This window comes from Trichechus manatus, unplaced genomic scaffold (assembly GCF_000243295.1).
Source record: "Trichechus manatus latirostris isolate Lorelei unplaced genomic scaffold, TriManLat1.0 scaffold00170, whole genome shotgun sequence".
Classification (NCBI taxonomy): domain Eukaryota; kingdom Metazoa; phylum Chordata; class Mammalia; order Sirenia; family Trichechidae; genus Trichechus; species Trichechus manatus.
This window is the reverse complement of record NW_004444106.1, coordinates 2,936,587-2,959,330: the sequence shown is the minus strand read 5'-3', so window position 1 is coordinate 2,959,330 and position 22,744 is coordinate 2,936,587. Positions and strand designations below refer to the sequence as shown.

Below are 22,744 nucleotides of genomic sequence, written 5' to 3'. Positions count from 1 at the left end.
GGCGCCCCCGCGGCCCCCTCGCCGCCGCCCCGGGGCTCCCGGTCCGGGCCCATGGTGGTGGTGGCTCCCGGGCCGCCAGTGACCACGGCCATCTCGGCCCCGGTCACCCTAGTGGCCCCAGGGGAGGCGCAGCCTGCCTGGGTCCCCGGGCCCAACCAAACCACGGAGCCAGACCCGGCTGGGGCCCCGGGGGTCGCCGGCAGTACAGTGGTAGTGCTGACTTTGGAGGCCTCGCCCGCAGCCCCGACGGCACAGGTATCCCCTGGCCCTGAGCCCCCCGTGCCCGCGGCAGTAGCAGGAGCCGGGACGTCGATGGCTCCGGCCCCAGGGGTAGACTCTCCGAAGACGGAGGAGGCTCGAAACTCGCCCGCCCCTGGACCAGGTATCCCTGCGGGGACGCACACCAGGACCCCCTCCAGAACAGCTCCTGGGGCCCTGACCGCCAAACCCCCAATTGCCCCCAAGCCGGAAACCACAGTGGCCTCAGGAGTGACTGCACGGGCTTCAGCAGTCACCCCAGGACAGGTGACAAGTGGACATGGAGCTGCAGCATCAACATCAGCATCAGCAGGACCGGTTCCTGAGGACCCCTCAGGGCCTGGTACAGGCCCTCCAGGGACAAATGAGGCTCTGGTAGCCGTAGTGACGGTGACACCAGCTCTGGAGCCTGCTGAAAACTCTCAGGACCTAGGCTCCATGTCCAGCCTGGGACCTGGCATCCCTGGGCCTCGAGGGCAGGCTCCGGACACTCTGAGCTACTTGGACTCCGTGAGCCTCATGTCTGGGACCTTGGAGTCCTTGGCGGATGATGTGAGCTCCATGGGTTCAGATTCGGAGATCAATGGGCTGGCCCTGCGCAGGACGGACAAGTATGGCTTCCTTGGGGGCAGCCAGTACTCAGGCAGCCTGTGAGTACCCGGTGGGCACCCAAATGGGACTGCCTCAGGGCAGCAGGGAGGGGAGAAGGAGAAATACTTACCTTGCCCAGACTCTGTCAGCCCCAGCTTCCTCTGAGGATCCAAGGGGTGATTAGTGGGAGTCGGCTACATGGTGGTCCCTGTCATGCCCAGGGCGTCCTGAGGTTTTTGTGGCACTGGCATGTTAGAGTTTCAGACTAGGGGTCAGGAGACCTGGGTTTGAGTCTAGGCTTTGTCTTTGGAGTGCTGTGTGCCCTTGAGCTAGTGGCTTCCCCATTTTCTGTGTCTCAGTTTCCTCCTCTGTGAAGTGAAGAGTTGGATGAGGTGATCCCTAAGGTCATCCCAGTTCCCTGATGCTAAACTGCAGCTACAGGTCAGATATTCTGGAGGGGTAGCTGGGCAGAGAGTCTGGGAAGGATGCAGGAATCCTTCCCCCTCATAGCTCTAGGTCTGATGGGTTGGTGAAGTAGGAGGAGGTCTGACTGATGGAGGAGAGACCCTGAAGGCAGCAGTCCTCTGCAGATAAGGGCAATCTTGTGTCTTCACTGAAGGAAAGAGGTTAAGGGAGGCCTCTTCCCTATTTCCTCATCTCCCCAGCAGACCTTACTCTTCCCTAGTTCCCTCCAGGGGCCTGAGTCACTCCTGAGGTGGGGGCGTGATCGTTTCTGACTTCTTCCCTCTCTCTGGATTCTGCCCATTTTTCCTGTGCCCCTTTAACCTGCAGGACAGTTCAACCTGCAGCATCTTCTGAGCACCCAAGTGCCAGGCCCAATAGTGGGTACTAGGGATAAAATGGTTCTGTCAAGAAACTCATTGTCAAGAGGGAGAGACAAATATTTAAGCAGTTGGTTTCGATATAATATGTTAGGTTTAGGCTGGAGATCAGCACAGGGTTTTGTGAGCTGCTTAGGGAAGGGACCTCTTGCCCAGCCTGAGCATTCAGCTGAAGCTGATCTGAGTCCTGAAGAATGAGCGGATTTGGTCACGGCTGTACGTGTTGGAAGGAGCCTTGGTGATACAGTGGTTAAGCGCTTGGCTCCTAACCGAAAGGTTGGCAGTTCAAACCCACCAGCCGCTCGGGGGGAGAAAGATGTGGCAGTCTGCTTCCATAAAGATTACAGCCGTGGAAACCCTATGGGGCAGCTCTACTCTGTCCTATAGGGTGACTGTGAGTCAGATTTGACTCCACGGCAGTGGATTTGGTTTTTGGTTGGTGTGTGTTGGGGCAGGGGATCTGGTGGGGGAAGTCCTGTGGAAGGGTACTCTAAGTCAGGTTTAGAATCCAACAAAAAAATCGGAAAACCTTTGAGTGGCAACATTCACAGTCCTGTATGGGGAAAACAACTGAAGTTTGACCTTGGTACTTGTCCATACACGAGGGATGCATTGTTGTACCCAGTTTATAGATGAAACAGGATTAATTAGAGTAGTTGAATGAATTGCCCCACTCAGTCTGGATTTGAGCCTAGATCTGTATGACTCTGGCTCTCTCCTCAATACCACACTGCTGTAAGGAACTTAACATTGCATTCAATTTTAGCAAGCCTCTCTTGTGTGTCAGGCACTGTGCTGGGTACTAGTTCTCTGCTTTGTACTTCTGTCCCTCTAAAATCCATCCTCCATGCTGGAGAAATCTACCTTTGAGGCAAGGCGGACTGTGGCGCATGTCACCTTACAAGCTTTTAGCGGCTCCTCGCTGCCCGCAGGATAAAGTCCAAGCTCTTTAGCCTGTACACAAGGCTCCTTATTAGCTTGCTCCATAGTCTCTTTGGCCTTCTCTTCCACTACTCTTCACCATGCACTTTGTGCTGTGGTCCTCATGAATTGGTTGTAGTTTCTCCTCCTCCTTGCTCAGGCTATACTGTCTCTGAGAGGAATGCCCTTCTTGCCCTTTTTTGCCTGCTAACTTCTCCTCACCCTTCATAGCTTACCTCAGACTTCCTGTCCTACAGGAAGCCTTTCCTAATATCCACTGCTCCCACTCCAGTTAGGTCCCTCTTCTGTGCATCTTTGTCATTGCATTTCCCACACCATATTGCAGTTATCTCCCCTGCTAGGCTGTGACCTTCTTGAGGACAGCAAAAGTGTTTTACTCTTCCCTGCCCTTAGTAGAGTTTGGAGCTGACTTATGATAGAGATGAATGAGAGACAGTCTGTTTAAGGAGCTTCTAGGACAAAAGAGACTTTAACATTTCATAGGCCCCTTCCATTTAACAGCTTTTCATATATAGTTTCTTAATAGTCCTCTCATAATGTTGTGATGTAGGTGGTGATGTTTCGATTTTACAGATGAGGAAGAGACTCAGGTTATCGCTTGCCAAGAGTCCTCCTAAGCAACAGAACTGGGATTTGAACCTAGGTCTGTCTGATTTATAAAACCCAATGTCTTCCATTCCACTCGCTACCTGGTACTGGTTCCTGTAAGTAACTGTTTAAAGACTGATGAGGCACCTTGATTGTGAAGCTCTGACAGAACAGTGGGTAAACAGGGCTAGGAGAGCATCATTTTGTCTGGGAATGTGGGGTCATTTCAGGGAGGAGGAGATGGAGGGAATTGCAGATAGCCCAAGGGATCTCAAGAGTCTGATAGGAAACTGATAGTTGCTTCTGAGGAGATAGAGAAGTACTATATTTGTTCTGTATTTTATTTTACGGATAATAATCGCTATTACTTTTTGAGCCCCTGCTATGTGTTATTTTCTATAGTCTCTCAACAAACCCCTTCAGGTACGTATTGCTATTCTTTTCATCTTATAGATGAGGAAACTGAGACTCAGAGAAATTAAATTACTTGTCCAGGGTCACACTGAATAAGTGGTCAAGCTAGGACTTGGGTCTAAGTCTAATGCAGTATGGCTTTAAAATATTCTATACTGTGTCCCCAAACATAGATGTGTCAGAAACGGGATTTGAACACAAAGTTTGGTGTAGTTATCCAACAGGGAAGAAATCCCTTTCAGCCTTGGGATGGCCAAATGGCCAGCCATCTTGATGTTTGGTTGCTTACAAAATGCTTTTATGTCCAGTCTCACATGTGAGCCTGGGAGGTGGCTTGCCTCAGTTCTCCCAGTAGTCCAGGTTCTGTACTACTAACAATGACCTCTTCCATGCCTCCCCACTGCCCCTCATCCTGCAGAGAGAGCGCCATTCCTGTGGATGTGGCTCGGCAACGGGAGTTGAAGTGGCTGGAGATGTTCAGTAACTGGGATAAGTGGCTGTCAAGACGTTTCCAGAAGGTTTGAAGAGGCTGAGCGGTGGGCAGGGAATGGACAAGGTGGGGTGGGGGCGGGTGCTTAGGGTCCACGTGCTCCAGGGAAGCCCAGGAACTTGATAGTTTCCCACTCTCTGGACCATGTGGGAGCAGGTGGTACCTGGGCCTGCGGGGAGGAGTAGCTTTAAAGATAGAAAGCCAGGCCAGGTTCATTGGAGTCAACCCTGTGAGATGTGGGAGGACTGTCCCAGGAAGCTTGAGGTTTCCTGGGGAAGCTCGGAGGCTGTGCCAGCCCCTAAGGCTGTCCCTTTGCCTGCCCCTCTCCCTTAGGTGAAGCTGCGCTGCCGGAAGGGGGTCCCCTCCTCCCTCAGAGCCAAGGCTTGGCAGTACCTGTCCAATAGCAAGGAACTCCTGGAGCAGAATCCTGGAAAGTTTGAGGTAACGTGTAGCTCCAGGGTGTGGAGCATATGGCCCCATCTGCATGAGAGTTGTCAGTTCCCTCAGATCTTGAGATAATCCCTGCTGTTCCACTGTAGGAGCTGGAACGGGCTCCTGGGGACCCCAAGTGGCTGGATGTGATTGAAAAGGACCTGCACCGCCAGTTCCCTTTCCACGAGATGTTTGCTGCTCGAGGGGGGCATGGGTAAGGTGGTCTTACCTTGTGGACCAGTCAGCAAACACTTGTTGAAGACTCCAGGTGGATACAGGACTGGGTTGAAAGCCCTCCAGGGCTTCTAGAAGAGTGATCCTTAATGGATTGAGTGTCAGGCCATATTGGAGGACGTGTTCTGGGAGCTGTGAGGGACTGTGCCCAGAAAGGAGACTCTAACTCGGGGTGTGTGTGTGTGTGCGTGCGTGCGTGCGTGCGTGCGTGTGTAGACACATCAATGGCTCATGGAAGAGCTTGCACTTGGGCTGGGTTTTTAAGGCTAGATGGGAGCAGGGGGCAGGTTTTTCCTGGCTGGGGAATTATATAAGCTGTATCTGGCCAGTAGGATTGGGTAGAGCTAAAGCTGAAATAGAAGTCTACAGCCGTATCACCAAGGGCCCTTAAATGCTCTGTCAAGCCATTTTGATTTTGTTCTATAGGCTAAGCGTCCTCAAGATGTAGTATATATACCACTCCCTAGTAGTATGTATGATGATCTTAAGTGGTTCCCAGATGGACACTTTATCAGCAAGTTTGTCTTTCAACTAGTATTTATTTGAGTATTTGCTATATGCCAAGCACTGTTCTAGTCACAGATGACGGTGAACAAAAAGACAAAAATTCCTGCCCTTTTGGAGCTTATTATACTTTAGTGAGGATAGATAATAAATAAGATAAAGAAGGAAAGTATGTTCTATGTGAAATAATGGTAAGTATTAAAGAGGAGTTTAAAACAAGAAAGGAGAGTAAGGAATGTAAGTGGGGATAAGGTTCCAATTTTAAATATGGAGACCCAGGGCAGGGTTCACTTAGAAGACGACATTTGTGTAAAAACCTGAAGTAGGTGTGGGAGTGAGCCATGTAGATATCTGGGGGAAGAGTGTTCCAGGCAGACGACCAGAGCGCAAAAGCTCTGAGGTGAGAATGTGCCTGGTGCATTCATGGTACTAGAAGGAGGTCAGTGTGTGATGGGAGGAGTAGTAGGAAATGAGGTCAGAGAGAGGTAATGGGGGGCCTAATGAATGGAGCCTTGTAGGCTGTTGAAAATACATGGCTTTTACTCTTGAGTAAGATAGGAAGCCTTTTCAGGGCTTTTGGGTAGAGTGATGACCTGATCTGACATATGCTTTAAAAGGATCATTCTGGCTGCTCTGTTAAGAATAGGGAAACAAGGGAAGAAGGAAAGAGATCAGTTAGGAGACTATTTCCATAATCCAAGAAAGTCATGATTATAGACTGGATTAGGATGATAGAAGTGGAAATATGGGAAAAGTGGTTGGATTCTGGATATATTTTGAAGGTAGTGCCAAATAGATTTGCTAATGGATTAGATGGGGAGTGTGTGCATGTGTGTGTATGAGAGAGAGAGAGGAGTTAATGATGACTATTAAACGCTTTTGACCTGAGAAACTAGAAGAATGGAGTTGCTGTTTACTGATAGGATGGGGAAAACTGGTGGAAAGGAGATACGTCAGGAGCTCAGTTTTGGAATGTTAAATTTGAAATGCCTATTGGACATCTAAATGAAGATGTCCAGTAAGCCGGATATACAATATATACAAGTCTGGATTTCAGGGGAGAGGTTTAGATTGGAGATATATTGGACCTTGGGAGTTGTCAGTCTACAGATTGGACTAAATCACCAACGCAGCAGGTGGAGCTAAAAAAGGAAGAGGTCCAAGGATTGAGCCCTGCAGCACTCCAACATTTAGAGAATGGGAAATGAGAAAGCATCAGTAAAGGAGACTGGAAGGAGAAGCTGAGAGGTTGGAGGACAACCAGGAGAGTGTGATTCCTGGAAGCAAAGTGAAGAGGATTTCAGGGATCAGCTTTGCGAGATGCTGCTGACGGGTCAAGTAAAATCAAGTCTGAAAATTGACCTCTGGAGGTTATTAGTGATCTTGATAAACATAGTTTTGTGTGGAATAGTGGGTAAAAGCCTGACTGGAGAATGGGAGGAAAGAGACTGGAGACAGCAAGCCTATACTCTGGAGGAATTTTATTACATAGGTAAGGAAAGAAATGATGTGGTATCTGGAGAGGAAAGTGGTTTTTAAGATAGAAAAGATAAGTGTATTTGTTTGCTGATGGGAATGATCTAATAGAGAGGGGAAGACTGATGATGCAGGAGATGGGAGGATTGCTGGAGTGATGGCCTTGTGTGGGCGAGAAGGGATGGGATCCAGTGCACCAGCAGAAAGGCTGTGCTTAGCCAGGATCACAGACAGTTCACCCACAGCAACAGGGGAGCAGGCAGGGCCACAGAAGCAGGCAGGTGGGTGGATGTAGTGTGGGAGCTTGAGGAAGTTACATGTTTATTTTCATATGTATTAGGTAAAATAGCCACCATATGTCAAACCTGTTATTTCATGGATGCTAGTGTAAAGTGGAGAAAGAAGAATTAATAACAGTAGGAGTGGTATGCAGATCAAGCACAAATGAAGATCACACTTGAATAATGGACTTTTGGGAATTGCCGTTCTAGGCAGTGTTCTAGAGTATTCAGTATTCAGAGTACAGTATTCTAGACTAGCTGTGAGACTGGAGGCTGGGAGAGGATCTGGGAGGTCATTACTTCTGTCTGGACAAGAGCTGAAGGGCTGAGTTGGTAAATGGTTGTGGATGTGGAGAAGAGGGAACAGACATGAGTGAAGTTCAGGGTGTAGACTTGCTAGGACCCGGTGGAGAGTGAGGAAGGAGTGAGGATGGCTCTCCGTTTTCTGATATGGGGGCTGAGTGGATGGAAGTCCCAGACACAGTGATGAGGCACCCTCAAGGAAAAGGAGCAAGTCTGGGACAAGATTTTATTTTGTATGCAGAGAGATAAGAGGAAGGTCTGAGGCACAGCTGGCTTTCAAGTCTTCACCAAAAACCAGCGCCCACTGGACACTCTGGGAGGAACTGATGAAATCTAGTGAGACAGATTAGGCAGTCCCTGCCTGGGAGAGCTCCTGCTGTGGGGTGATGAAGCATTCAGACAGTGCTAGCGTAGGGCTGAGGCTGTGGATGTTGAAAGCTTCCTGGAGAAGATGACCTTGAAGATTTATAGGATAGTGGCAAATGAAGTAGGGAGGGAGGCAGGGACAAAGACTGGGAGGGGAGAGAGCACAGCCTGTGCTAGAGAATGGGTAGGGAACATGGGGCGTGCGGCCAAAAGTTGGAAGGCAAGAGCTGGAATGCTTTGATTTTGGTCTCAACCTTGATAGCCTGATAGGCAGGACTAGGAAGGTAGATGGTGTGTCCTGGTGAAATTCTCAGATTAATCTGGAGCTAGGTGAGGGAAAGGTCTGGGCTGGGGTTGGTAGGGAGCAGATTTGGTTTGGGGCAGAGAGCTCCCAACTCCTGTGATTACCGTAATTACCCTCACCGTCTTCCCCATCTCTCCAGGCAACAGGACCTGTATCGCATCCTGAAGGCCTACACTATCTACCGGCCTGACGAGGGCTACTGCCAGGCCCAGGCCCCAGTGGCCGCAGTGCTGCTCATGCACATGCCTGCTGAGGTCAGCATAGGCTGGTCCTGGTGGGGTTGGGCTGGGAGCAGCTTGGCCTGTAGTGGTGATGGGAGAGCTCCCTGCTCCCTGTTTCTCAGGCCCCATCCCCTCCTTTCTTGTTCTTGCCCTTCCTAGCAAGCCTTTTGGTGCCTGGTACAGATCTGTGACAAGTACCTCCCTGGCTACTACAGTGCAGGATTGGTGAGTGGAGGCTGGGTGCACCCTGGGCTGTAACTTTTCCCCAAGGCTGCAGGGAGGCCCTTATCCTGCCCTACCCTGGCCGTTCAGTCCCTCTCTTCTCTGGACATCTCCTCGCTGGGGTGGGCATCCCCTACCAGGGCTAGGTCTATCCCTAGTGGGCAAAGCAGGCTAGGCCCTCTTCTCGTGACTTGTCCCCACTCCAGGAGGCCATTCAGCTGGATGGAGAGATCTTTTTTGCGCTACTGCGTCGGGCTTCCCCATTGGCGCATCGGCACCTGCGGCGGCAGCGCATTGACCCTGTGCTCTACATGACAGAATGGTTCATGTGCATCTTTGCCCGCACCCTGCCCTGGGCTTCAGTGCTACGTGTCTGGGACATGTTTTTCTGTGAAGGTACTTTTGTGGCCATCCAGGCCCTGAGAGGCTGGGGCGTCTGTGGTGACTGCCAGAGGGCCCTGTCACATTTCTGGTGGCCCAATGACAGAAGGTAATTGTTGGGCCTAGGGTTTAATGTAAGCAGCCTGCGGGCTGGAGAAACTGAGGCCTGATCTTGGCTCTGCCACTGACCCAGAGCTGCTCTCCCTCTCAGGAACCAGAGACCCATGGCAACTCATTTCCCTTCTCGGGCCTCAGTTTCCTCATCTGTAAGATCAGCAGTAGGAGGGATGGGGGCTGTGAGTCCCTACTAAATGGGACAGGCTGAGATTGGGGCCTGATCCTCCCATGCTGTCTTCTTTCTGACCTTCCAGGCGTCAAGATCATCTTCCGAGTGGCCCTGGTGCTGCTGCAGCACACGCTGGGCTCAGTGGAGAAGCTGCGCTCCTGCCAAGGCATGTATGAGACCATGGAGCAGCTGCGCAACCTGCCCCAGCAGTGCATGCAGGAGGACCTTCTCGTGCATGAGGTAGGCCTGACCTCCACATACCCCACACCTGCTTTGCTCCATCCCTGTACCTCTTTTTCATTCCGCTACCCATTTACTTTTCTTCCAGGTGACTAACCTCCGAGTCACAGAGGCACTGATTGAGCGGGAGAATGCAGCACAGCTCAAGAAGTGGCGGGAAACCCGGGGGGAGCTGCAGTATCAGCCCTCACGGCGACTCCATGGTTCCCGGGCCATCCATGAGGAGCGCCGGCGGCAGCAGCCACCCCTGGGCCCCTCTTCCAGCCTCCTTAGCCTCCCTGGCCTCAAGAGCCGAGGCTCCCGGGCAGCTGGTGGGGCCCCCTCCCCACCCCCTCCTGCCCGAAGGGCCAGTGCTGGGCCTGCTCCAGGGCCTGTGGTCACTGCTGAGGGACTGCATCCATCCCTTCCCTCACCTACTGGCAACAGCACCCCGTTGGGCACCAGCAAGGAAGCCCGGAGGCAGGAGAAGGAGCGGCAGAAACAGGAAAAGGAGAGTGAGAAGGAGCGGCAGAAACAGGAGAAAGAGCGGGAGAAGCAGGAGAAGGAGCGGCAGAAGTGGGAAAAAGAGCAGGAGAAGGAGCAGCAGAAACAGGAGAAGGAGCGGCAGAAGCAGGAGAAGGAGCGGCAGAAGCAAGAGAAGGAACGGCAGAAGCAGGAGAAGAAGGCCCAAGGCCGGAAGCTTTCACTGCGTCGAAAGGCCGATGGGCCCCCAGCCCCTCAGGATGGCGGGGACAGGTCCTCGGCATCTGAGGCCCGGCAGGATGCTTACTTCTGACCTCTACCCTGGGGTGGACTGCATGGCCCCCCTTTTCCCCTCAGCCAAGAGCAGGCCTGACCTGCTGCCCCCAGCCCCCTTGGTGGGCCATCCCTCTCTGAGGAAAGTGGCTTGATTACCCTATCTCCTCATGCCAGCTGCTGATCCTACACAGCCAAGACAGTCACAGTGCATGGGGCAGCTGCATTTCCCTGAGGCAGCCAGGAGAAAATCTGGAGCCCCTTACCTCCAGACAGGCCCAGCCAGGGTCTCTGTCACTCCTGCCCCAACTCCGTCTGGGGTCCCCTCCCTGGTGCTCTCCTAATTGATTTCTTGTCATCACAGGGGTGACTCCTGGTGATGGGAGTCAGCAGTTTTCAGATTCTTACACTCCAATGGCTTCCCTTACCTGCGAGGTGGAGCTGGGTTCCTTTTTCCCTCCTCCAGTCCCCACTTCCTGGCTGGGGGCCAAGGTTCTCCTTGATCTATTTCTGGACATCTCTGTTGTTATTATGTATAGAGGACCTGGCCAGGTGGGAATGCTCACTCCATCTTCTGTTCTTTGGTTCTCCTTCCACAATGCTTGTGTCCCAGTTTATTTAAGGGGACATGCACTGGAACAGGAAATGTCCCCCACCTCCCCACCCACTACCCTCTTGCTCTCCTTCTGTGTTCTCAGGCCTCCCCTGCTTTGTCTTACCAGGGCCCCCGCCTTTCACCTTTGTTTCCTTCCAACCCTCCAGCCCTATCAGAGGGCTCTTCCCCTGACGTCCAGGGGTAGAACCCTATGTTTACATTCTCTTTTGTCCCTGCCCCTGCCCTGTGCGTGCGGCGCCTTGAGGAACCAGAAAAGAACCTGCTGTTGTACCTGGGCCTGTCTCCTGCCGTGTTCTTTGATGAAGGCGGTTGGGGTAATGGCTAGGGAGGGAGAGGAGAAAGAACCTGGGTCTCTACTGAAGCAGTCTGTTGGTCTTGGCAGGTACCTCTTGGCCTTTGGTCCATCTCTAACTCATCAACATACTGGTTGAGCTCCTGCCCCAGCTTCCTGGGATCTGCTGCCTCCACTGTCACTGGTCTGGAGCCCTCTATGTTCTACCTGCAGCACCCAGATGATCTTCCAAAGCACGGGTGCAGCTCCTAGAAGCCTGAGGGGGGACTGAGTGAGGGTGGCTAGAAAGCCGCAGTCCTCTGATTGGAGCTGGGCTCCTGGCCAGCACGCCTGGCACAGTTCCCTGTACTGGGGCCTCCAGAGAGGGTAGCTGCACAGCCAGCTGGCTCCTGCTCACCCTGGTCAGCTCCCATAGCCAGGCTCCCAGCTCTCGGTTTTCCATAGCCATCTTACAGGCCCAACCACCCTCTGTGCCCTCCATCCCAGGGGTCAGAATGTTAAAAGATGTTGGATTCCATGACTCCAAGGTGTGGCTCCACCTGGCATTTCTCCAACAGGATGAGGCCTAGGGGTGTGCTCTCTGCCTGGTGGGTCAGGCAGAAGAGGTTTCCGTGAAGGATGAACAGTGGCACTGGTAGCAGCTGTTTTGGACCCCATTTAGCAAGAAGCCATCCCAATCTGGGGCCCGTGCTCTGCACCCTCAGAAGAAACAGCACTGACTACGTGCAGTTTCATGGTGGTCCAACCCTGGGCGCAGGAGAGGCGTGGAGTGGGCCAGTTGGTTGCCCTTGGTACCCCCACTGGTGTCCTCTGGCCCCAACAGGCTCTTCCTGGGCACGGTCTGGCCTAGTGGGATTCAAGCTCCTGAGTGTCCACTAGTGTTTGGGACCTCTCCCACAGCAATGGGACCAGGTCCTCCCACTCCCCAACCGCACCCCCTTGGGCCAAACTCCCAACACCTGGACAGGAGCTGCCTGACTGGGCCTTGTTTGCTAAGGCGGGCTTTATCCTGCGCTGCGCTGCGCTTCGAGAGAGGTACTGCTGCCCTTTTTCAGGCCTACCTGAGAGTGGGGCACAAAAGGCTTCTGGCCTAGGTACTCTGCCACCTCTCCTGTTGGTGGCTTTCCCACCTCAGAAACCAGGAACCGTCCTGGGGGTAGGTGTGGGGCAAATGACTTTTTCTGGGGCCTACGTGGTCAGGGGCCACAAAGCGGACCATCAGAAGAGCCGGGCAGGCTTCCCTGAAGACGAGGAGCAAGGCTGCGTCTCTGACGCTATGAACAGAGCAGACAACTGGAGGCTAGGAGTGGGCAGGGATGATTTCTCCTCAGATGGTGAGGGGCGTAGAGCCCTTAGCCAGCCCTGGAGGAAGGGTGATTTGAACCCTGCCAAGGAAAATGGGTAGAAGTGCACTGGATCTGCTCAGACTTTGCTCCTCCATGCAGACTCTCGGCGCCCCGTTAAGTACAGCTCAATCCACTTTCCACCCCAAGCCTCTACCGCTGTCTGAGGCAATCAACACCGCTTCCGACCATCCCTCTCCCCCGATCTGGGCATACGCGTTCTTACGTCCTCTCTTTTCGTCATTTCGCCAGTTTACGTCACTTCTGGGAGCTCGTCCCTCGATCATTGCGTATTTCCGCCCGCTCTTTCAGTTAGGTCTCTAACTGGAGTGAAGTCACTTCCGACCTTCCCTGGCGCCTTCAGCAGTTCTCTTCCGGGTGATGGCGGCCGAGTGCCCCGGATATATCTCTGGCGAAAGCATCTCTCCTTTTCTTCCCCCGCCTCCCCTGGAGCCCCAGGTGAGCGCGCGCTAGTGGGACTTCCCGAGTCTCCCCTGGCTTTGCAGCCCCTCTGATTTGTATACATAGCACCGGACAGTTGGAGTCTCCCCGCGGCGTTGGGAGTTCGGGCGCGAGGAGGAGCCGGGCGGCCGGGGCTCCAGATCCTGGGGTTGTCTGGGCTCCACGGTCTCTGGGGACCCTGAGGGGCCAGGTGTCAGCCTCCTGAGTCCCGCCGCGCCTAGGACTGCGGGTCCGGGGAGTGGGGGTGGTCACGTGGGAGAGCCTGTCTCCTTTCGTAAAGGGTGGGAATACCCGTGAGGAGATATTCCGCGTGTCCGCCCTTCTCACCGATTTCCAGGACCCCTCTCGAATGCCGAACCAAGGGAGTTGCCTGGTTCCCAGTTCCCCTTTCGGACTATGTGCTACCTCCCCTCCCGAACTGGATGTACCTGGAGAAATGTTTCGGGGGGGTGGGGTAGGGGGCGGGGCTCTCTCGCGATAAGTCCCTTCTCGCCCACCCAGTTCCCTTATCTCCCCCCGCCTCCCTTTTCTTTCAGCACAGCTTAAGGAAGCCTTCTCTGCCCCATCATGCCAAAGAGGAAAGTGACTTTCCAAGGCGTGGGAGATGATGACGAGAATGAAATCAGTGTCTCCAAGAAGAAGGTGAGGGGGCCGGATTTCTGTGTTCTGGGACGAGTGAGGGGAGAAGAGAGGAGCTAGAAACCCGAAGAGAAATAAAGCTGAGGGGGCAAAGGGAGGGATGGCTTTGCCATATTCTCTGAGGAATGGGTTTGAAGGATTTTCAGTTTGGATCCAGACTCTAGAGTATTTTGGGGAGTAGCCAATAGCCTGTTGTCTTGACTGCTGACTCCTGTTCATAGTTGGTGGATCCTGTGGCTGGGGCAGGAGGTCCTGGGAGCCGTTTCAAAGGTAAACACTCTTTGGACAGCGATGAGGAGGATGACGATGAGGAGGGGTCCAGCAAATATGACATCCTGGCTTCAGAGGATGTGGAAGGTGAGTTATACCCAAGATTTGATTTAGCCAGAGGGACAAGGAGGGGCTTCTGGGGCTGTGGGACAAGGTAGGCTCCTGCCTCTGTTTTTTTTTCTCTGTCTCTTTTTGCATGCCTGACATGGAGCATCTGTGTCTTTGGTGCAGGTCAGGAAGCAGCCACTCTCCCCAGTGAGGGAGGTGTGCGGATCACACCCTTCAACCTGCAGGAGGAGATGGAGGAAGGTCACTTTGATGCTGATGGCAACTACTTCTTGAACCGTGACGCTCAGATCCGAGACAACTGGCTGGACAACATTGATTGGGTGTGGCCCAGGGGCTGGCATGGCTGGGGGCTGGGGGCAGAGAGTGCGCAGTTTGGGCCCTGCTGGCAGTTTGTAGGGACTAAGTCTTCTCGTATTTACAGGTGAAGATCAGGGAGCGACCACCTGATCAGCGTCAGACCTCAGATTCAGAGGAGGACAGCCTGGGCCAGACACCGATGAGTGCCCAAGCCCTCCTGGAGGGCCTTCTGGAGTTGCTGTTGCCGAGGGAGACAGTTGCTGGGGCATTGAGGCGTCTGGGGGCCCGAGGAGGCAAAGGGGACAGCAAAGGGCCTGGGCGACCCAGTTCCCCCCAGCGCCTAGACCGGCTCTCAGGGTTGGCCGACCAAATGGTGGCCCGAGGCAACCTTGGTGTGTACCAGGAGACTCGGGAACGGTTGGCCATGCGGCTGAAGGGGCTGGGGTGCCGGACCCAGGGATCCCATGACCCTTCACCCCCACCTTCTCTGGATATGTTTGCTGAGGAAGTGGCAGAGGGGGAGCTGGAGACCCCAACCCCTGCCCAAAAAGGAGGTAAGCTTGGAGGGCAGAAGAGGGATGTTGTGGGCAGGGGACAGGGTGGCTGAGGCCCAAATTACCTTGCCTGTTATTTTAGAGGCAGAGTCGCCAGGGGATGGTCTAGTGGATGTGATGTGGGAATATAAGTGGGAGAACACAGGGGATGCTGAGCTATACGGGCCCTTTACCAGCGCCCAGATGCAGGTAAGTCCCTTTCTACCTTGTTCTGCCTGTCCCTCCCTCCCGCCATCTCCACCACTCCTCTCCCAGCTCAGCTCTCTCTTCCTGCAGACCTGGGTGAATGAAGGCTACTTCCCAGATGGTGTGTATTGCCGGAAGCTGGACCCCCCTGGTGGTCAGTTCTACAACTCCAAACGCATTGACTTTGATCTCTACACCTGAACCCACTGAGGGCCCCGTTTAGTGGCCCCTTCTTTCCTGGACTCTCTAGAGCAGCTCCCAGCTGTCTTAGGCAATGAGGACATTGGGGGATGCTTCTCAGTCAACTTCCCTTTCCCAATAAAAGCTTTTAATTGTGTGTTGGGGCCTTGGCTATGCTGGGACCAGAAGCCGGGGGCCTTCTCCACAACCCCTTTGGACTCCCCTTGCTCCTTGAGTGTTTCTTCCCATGAAGTTGCTCCTTGGCGGTTTCTCTCTGGTCTCTTGAACCACCTCACCTTTGTTCTCTGTCAGTGTCCTTTGGCCTCCCCACTTGGAGTCTGCTTGCCATCTGAAAATCCCTCATTCACTCTCCATTTTCCAGTCTCCTCTGGGCTTCCTGTTAGTGTTGTCGGGTTGTTAGCCTTTAAAAAAAACAGTCCAAACCCACTGCCATCCAGTCGATTCCAACTCATAGCGACCCTGTAGGAGAGAACTCCTTCATAAGATTTCCAAGGCTGTAAATGTTTACGGAAGCAGACTGCCATGTCTTTCTCCTGTGAAGGGGCTGGTGGGTTCGAACTGCTGACCTTTCGGTTAGCAGCCGAGCACTTTTAACCACTGCACCACCAGGACTCCTCGTTAGCCTTGAGGAGCTCAGATGCTCTGTTCTTGCCAACCAGCAGGGGCTAAAGCCTCAGGAGTAGAGATTTTAGGCCCGGAAGGCCTGCGACACCTGGAAGACGTTGGGACCCTTCTGGGGGTGAGCAGGAAACCTTCTAGTCACTGGCTCCCCACTGTCTCAAACTCCTTAGAAGTTGAACAGAAATGGGATGGATGAGCCAAGATCATCCAAGACCCGTAAGATTCTGAGAGCTAGGATCTTTCCCTAGTCCGGTCCCTCTTTCATCCCTTGCAGCGGTTCTTGTGACTTGTTATGGCCCTTAGGTTAAGTGTAGCCTCAGTGTTGGCTCTTGAAGGGCCCTTCAGGGATACCTGTTCTGGCACAGAGAGGGGCAGTGACTCACTGGAGCTCACACAGCGAATCAGGGCTGGCCAGCAAATCAGGGCTGGTCATAGCAAATCAGTGGGCTCTGCTCCCAGACCTGTTCTTGGCACTGGGCCTTTTCTGCCTGGCCTTTGAGGCTGTGCATTTCCTGGGTTCCCACAATGTGTCTGGCACAGGGTTAGTGTCTCGAGGAAACTTAGATGGCTCAGCTGCTCACATAACAGGAATTCAGAAATCTTGCGGGGGGGACAAACGGGTATACTTGTATAGTCTGGACACCCCCCACCCCCCCACCCCCAAGTGCTGCCTTATACCTCTTTTCACTTGGACCAAATTAGGTGGATTCCTTTACTTTTCCACCTTGGCTGCCCACGGTACTCACCTAAAAGCCATTGCCATCAAGTTGGTTCTGACTCGTAGCAACCCTACAGGAGAGGGTAGAACTGCTCCGTAGAGTTTCCAAGGTTGTAATCTTTATGGAAGCAGGCTGTCACATCTTTCTTCCATGGAGCAGCTGGTGGGTTCAAACTACTGACTTCTTGGTTAGCCAAGCATTTAACCCCTGCACCACAAGGACTCACCTAGGAAGCTTTAAATAATACTCAGATTCTGAATGAGGTTGTTTAGGTTATGGATTGGGTGTCTGGGGTTTTAAAAGCTCCCCAGGTGTTTCCAGTGTACAACCAGGTTGAGGCTCATTGGGCCTACTCTTGTGACTGAGGTTACACCTGGGGAGAGGGGCCAGTTCCTGGACCCTGCTGTGAGAGCAGAGCTGAGCGTATGTGTGGCCAGGCCACTGGTGGAGACAAGGGGCCCTTTAAAGGGAGTCTGAGCACCAGATCCCTGGGACATGTAGGAGCTTCAGGGTGGAAGGAGCCAGGCTAGGAACTAGGAAAGACTTGGGAGTGAGGTGAGCTACTTTGTGCTCTAGCAAGGCCTCCAACTTCGACAATAATTAGGCCGCTCTGGAGCCCTGGTGGTGCAGTGGTTAAGAGCTCGGCTGCTAACCAAAAGATAGGCAGTTCAAATCTACCAGCTGCTCCTTAGAAACTCTATGGGGCAGTTCTACTCTGTCCTGTAGAGTCGCTATGAGTTGGAATTGACAGTGACGGGTTTGGTTTTTGGTTTAGTGCCAGCCCTAGTGGGAGCCCGGGTGGTGCAGTGGTTAAAATAACTGAAAGGTCTGTGGTTCGAACCCACTAGCTGCTCTGTGGGAGAAAGATATGGCAGTCTGCGTCTGTAAAGATTAACAGCCTGGGAAACCGTACTCCGTCCTAAAAGGGTTGCTATGAGTCAGCGACAGGTTCGGTTTGGAAGTGCCAGCCTAGAGAACTATCAGTTGTAAGATGCACATTATCTTACCTATCACTAGGAAAGAAAAGACCTGCCAATTACAGTTGTAAAATGCTGTTAATTAAAAGATGGATCTTGATTTCAGAGATGTTCAAAATGAAGGTGTCTTAGAAGCAGTCAAATACAGTGTTTAACTTTACACCCAGCAGCTGTCACATGGGAGGTCCTTAGTATTTGGTGAATGGATGAAAGCCAAGGGGGCAATTCCCCCTGGATGTCCTCAGACTCATCCAAAGCTGACCTCCTCACCTTCCCCTCACAGCCTTCTGTTTGCCTCACTGATGACACCCTGTGGTAGGTAGAACAGTGGACTCCCTCTTCCCCTAAATGTCTTATGTCCTAGACCCTGGAACCTGTGAATATATTACATGGCGAAAGAGACTTTGCAGATGTGATTAAAGATTTTGAGATGGGAAAGATTATCCTTGACTACCCAGGTGGGCCTAATGTAGTCACAAAAGGCCTTGTAAGTAACGGAGTTAGGAGGGTCAGAGTGAGAGAAATTTGAAAAGGGAGGAAGAGACCATAAGCTAAGACCACAAGGTGGCCTGTAGAAGCTGGAAAAGGAAAAAAGCAAAACAAAACACTGATTCTTCTCTAGAGCCTCCACAAGGAAATGCAGCCACACACAGTTTTAGCCCACTTTTCTGTCCTCTAGAGCTGTTTAAGATAATAAATTTGTGTTGTCTGAAGCCACTAAAATTTTGACAGTTTGTTCCAGCAGCACACTCCCCCTCACAAACATCTCCAAGTAGTCATTAAGTCCTCTCTCCCCATGGTCATGTTCCTAGTTCAAGCCCCTGCCAGCACTTAACTATTGCGATATCTGTCCCTTTCTCTTGCCAGAGTGGTCTTCATAGCAAATCTGAGCATGTCACTACCTTGCCTTTTTCTTCCTTTTTTTTTTTTTAACTGCATATGTACAGTCATGTACCACGTAACATCCATCTGGCTGTGTATACGTCCGTGGTCCCATAAAGTTATAATAGAGTTCAGAAATTCTGATAGGAGAATGGGATGTAACAGATGTAACGACATAGCGAACACAGCAGCATCCTGCATGCAACACATGTATTTCATGTCTCTTGTATGCAGAGTGATAGCACTGCCAGGCATATGTGTGCTGTGTGTACAGCATCTTGGCTATTTAGTCAATACAGGTACAGTACACTATCCCATATAGCTTTGCTAAGTACAGACAGTCCCTGGGTTAATGACCATCAGACTTAAGTACAACTCAAAGTTATGAACCAACCCCCATAAAGCCTATTATATTAAAAATTCAAGGTACATACAAGTGGTTTGTAATAACAAACAGGTGCTGCTTTGCAATGCACGGCAAAGCATTATTATTATTACTGTATTATTATGTTAAAGATGTTTTAGTGTATCTGGAAGTGTTTCTTTGATGTTTTTATGCATATGTAAAAGTGACTTGGTGGAGGTGTCTGACCTCTAACTTCACAAGGGGGAAGGAGAATCAAGATCAACAGCCCAAGGCTGATTCCTATGAGGTGGAGGTCAGACATGCCTCCTCTGTCTGCCGTCTTTACCAATTCTGACACCAACCATCCCTCCCATGGCACTCTATACTTCTCCGCTGGGTTTGATAATTCATTGCAAGGGCCACACAGAACTCACAGACAATTCTTACAATTATGAGGTTTATTAGGGAAGTAACAGGTTAAAATTCATATTCAAGAACACTCAAGGATACAGTTTTTCCATCAGGACAGCCTCTTCTCAGCTTTGTCCGCAGGCATACCTCTTTCTGGCCCCTCAGCCTCTGCCCTGCTTGGGCAAGTGTACAGAAATCTTTTAGCTCTGCTGATAAGTGCCCTGAGATACCCCACTCCACCAGTAAGCCTGGGCCAGAAGGTGCTCACCTCTAGCTCTTTGGGTCACAAACTTAGCTCTACTAAGTGCCTGGAGGCACCTCTACTCCACCAGCAAGGCTCCTGCCTGAAGGCACTCAGCTTTCTCACTCTGTGGGCCGGGAAGCCTACTATGCCATCTCCTGCCGCCATTTCTCTGCCACCGCTTCTCCCCTTCGGTGTTAACATCTCTCTCTCTCTCTGTCTCGGTCTCCTGGTTCCAGAAGCTTCTCAGCGCAGGGACCCCAGGTCCAAAGGATGCACTTTGCTCCTGGATCTTCTTCCTTGGTGGTGGTGAGATCCTCTTCCTGCTTTGGAATTGGCTGTCTTTTAAGCCTAGCAGGCAAAACTGACCAATCCCCTTGGTGGACCACAATAATCTTATTTGCACAGTCCCACCCACTCACTTGAGTGGGAGTTACAAGACCATGGCAAGAAAGGCCACACACAAGCAATCCATCGCACTGCAGCATAGAAAGATACACTATATACTACAGTATATACTAAGACAAACATTTGACTAACTGATGTTAGGTATGAACTGTACCTAACTGTTCTGACTTACGTACAAATTCAACTTAAAGACAGACTTAGGAACGGAACGTGTTCGTAATCCGGGGAGTGCCTGCATATAATATGGTGTTTCCACAACATCCAAATCACGTAATGTCCTATTTCACAGAATGTATCGTGGATATTAAGTGATGCATGACTGTAATTTTTATTTAAATAAACTTTTAATATTTAGAATAGTTTTATAGACTACAGAACAGATTTACAGAAAAGTTGTAAAAATAGTAGTGTAAATTAACTTACATTACAATGGTGTATTTGTCACGACTAGGGAACAAACAACATTACTATTTTTCAACAGCTTTATTTATTTAAATTAGTGGGTGAAAGTATAATGAGAAAGAGACTTTCCATATTCTTTTTTCCAACAGTTTTATTGAGATATAATTCACATACCATGCATTCCACCTATTTAAAAGAGTCCCAGTCAATGGTTTTTGGTATAGTCATGGGGTTTTGTAAGCATTGCCACAATCTAATTTTAGAACTTTTTGTACCCCTAAAAATTCTGTACCCATTAGTCCCCCACCCCTTAAGTCCCCAGCCCATGGCAACTACTAATCTACTTTCTGGCCCTATAGATTTGCCAATTCTGGACATTCTATATAAATAGAATCATGGAATATGTGGTCTTTCGTGTCTGGCTGCTTTGACTTGGCATTATGTCTTCAAGGTTCATCTACATAGCATGTATCAGTACTTTATTCCTTGTTGTTACTGAATAATATTTCATTGTATGGATATAAGGTAAGTTACTATTAACTAAACTTCATGCTTAATTTTTCCCTCATGTCCCCTTCTAGGACACCACATTACATTTAGCTGTCATGTCTCCTCAGCCTTCTCTGGTCTATGACAGTTTCTAACACTTTCCTTGTTTTGGATGACCTTGACAGTTTTGAGGGGTACTAGTTAGGTATTTTGTACAATGTTCCTAAAATTTGCATTTGTCTGATATTTTTCTCATGATTAGATTTGGGTTATGAATTTATGGGAGGAAGATCACATACTTTCCCCATTTTACTGATGAGAAAAACGAGGCTCAGAGAGGTGAAGTGACCTGCCCAGTGTCACACAGCCTGAGGTGAAGTGTCATTCTTATCACATCATACTCCATTGTTTTCTGCTTAAAACCTCCAATGGCTCCCCACTGTCCTCAAGTTCAAAAGCTTGAAGCTGACTGAGAAGGCCTTCCATAGCCTGCTCAAGCCAGCCTCTCCAGCTCCATGGCTGATTGTGCTTTCTTTCTCCCTTCTCAGTCCAGGCTCCATCCTGTTCCCAGAACAGAGTAGATGGTTTCATCTTCCAGGTCTGGCCAGGGATGCCTTTCTCTCTTTTCATGACTATCTGGGAAAGATCATTTATCTGTTGTGATTTAGGTCTCCTTTTCATAAGGCTTTCCTAATTCTAACTCCCCAATTTCCAGGTTGGTCATTGTGTCTTCCATTGTGCCTGTAGCACCCCCGCACAGATGTCTGACTCAACAACACCTAGAGCAGTGTTTCCTTGTCTGTCTCCACCAGTTAGTCTGAGACAGGGGTTCAGAGCTGATGAATGAACAAGGGAATGGGCCGATTCTTTACTGGTCCTGGGTGTCGGGAGAAAAACCCTCTTGACCCAGACCAAAGAGTGGGGCATGGGGGGATGTTTGCTGCCCAGAAGGGGGTGAGGTGTGGTCTGGGTGGGCAGTGTGCAGGTGTCTGCACCCAAGATCTCTCAGGGGACAGGGCTGAGGGGTCGTTAGGGTCGTTATGACTCTGGGGGCTGTCACTGAGCAATGGCAAGTTTACAGGAGGTGCTCAAGGTCAAAGCTACAGATGATATCAGTGTACCTGGGACACCAGACCCTCAGAAATGCAGCCTCTTGCCTTTGACCAGACCATTTTCCGGAGGAGCAGTAGGAATGGAGGTGGCAAGTATGGGCACTCCTGGATGAGGAGCTGGATGAGGACCTTGGGGGAACAAGGGCTGGGTTAAAATAAATGAAGTTCCCACAAAGCCCGAGGAGGCTGGGTGGCCTTAATGCCTCTGACACATCTGCCCCGTTTCCCACATGGAGCGACCCAGTTGCTCAGACCCAGGACCACCAGCTGGTTTGATCACTTGTTGCACAGTCACTAAACTCAACGCCCAGGCAGTGGGGAGGCCTGAACCTGAGCAGCTTGTCTTCCACTCTGGTCCCAGCTGGAACCAAGCTGGAGGCTTGGAGATGCTCAACTTTTCCTGACACTAACGGCTGAGGGGAATTTCTCTCAAGGATGGATTTAGAAACAGATGTTTTGTGTGGTACCCAAGAGTAGAATTAATGTGCCATGGTCATTAGCCACTTCTGAACTCCCCACAGGAGACCAGCCCATTCTTTCCTGGAATTCCCCAGGCTCAAGCATGAGCTCTTCAGTGATGGGTTCAGTAACCCCCAGCATAACTCCAGCTCACTCCAGTGAGCCATCCCTCCACATATCTTCAGGTGGCTGGCTGGGAGCTGCTGATACTTTGTCCCCACCAAGCACCTGTTCCCCAGGAGGCTCATCTGGCCCAGCCTGCCAGATATAAGACCTCGCCTACCCATGTAAACACTGCCAGTGACAAGCCTGAAAACCCAGCTCAGACGCACTTGGTGTTGTTTGAAATTTGCTTGGGCAGCCTCTGGTTTTCCTGTACTGATACTATCATCCTTGCTCTCCTTTTCCTGGTTCTCCACTCCCTACTCCACATGCCCTACAGCTCAGTGGCTTCTTCTTCTTTTTACAAATTTATTTTATTTATTTATTTTTGTTGCTCTTTTTGAGAGTATACATAGAAGAACATACACCAATTCAACAATTTCTACATGTAAAATTCAATGACACTGATTATATTCTTTGAGTTGGGTAACCATTTTCACCCTTCTTTTGCAAATTGTTCCTCTACCATTAACATA

The 22,744-nt window shown here is 51.1% G+C and overlaps 2 protein-coding genes across 3 annotated transcripts; both read left to right on the top strand.

The window, feature by feature from the left end:
* Window positions 1-2,157: 2,157 nt before the first annotated feature.
* Window positions 2,158-10,349, top strand: TBC1D10B (TBC1 domain family member 10B). The gene is made up of 8 exons (XM_023741036.1): window positions 2,158-4,153; window positions 4,459-4,566; window positions 4,665-4,771; window positions 8,165-8,279; window positions 8,406-8,471; window positions 8,675-8,864; window positions 9,221-9,375; window positions 9,464-10,349. Exons 1-8 carry the CDS (start codon window positions 4,013-4,015, stop codon window positions 10,148-10,150), a joined length of 1,569 nt encoding a protein of 522 aa, XP_023596804.1. The 5' UTR covers window positions 2,158-4,012; the 3' UTR covers window positions 10,151-10,349.
* Window positions 10,350-12,694: 2,345 nt separating this feature from the next.
* CD2BP2 (CD2 cytoplasmic tail binding protein 2) lies at window positions 12,695-15,176 on the top strand. 2 transcript variants are annotated; one of them, XM_023740987.1, is made up of 7 exons: window positions 12,695-12,820; window positions 13,360-13,465; window positions 13,684-13,819; window positions 13,964-14,121; window positions 14,223-14,652; window positions 14,735-14,841; window positions 14,929-15,176. In XM_023740987.1, the coding sequence occupies exons 2-7, from the start codon at window positions 13,391-13,393 to the stop codon at window positions 15,037-15,039; spliced, it is 1,017 nt and encodes a 338-aa protein (XP_023596755.1). In that variant the 5' UTR covers window positions 12,695-12,820; window positions 13,360-13,390; the 3' UTR covers window positions 15,040-15,176. The 2 variants fall into 2 exon arrangements, with proteins under 2 accessions (XP_023596755.1, XP_004386718.1); XM_004386661.2 differs by having other exon boundaries at window positions 12,704-12,820; window positions 13,365-13,465.
* The last annotated feature ends 7,568 nt before the right edge of the window (window positions 15,177-22,744 follow it).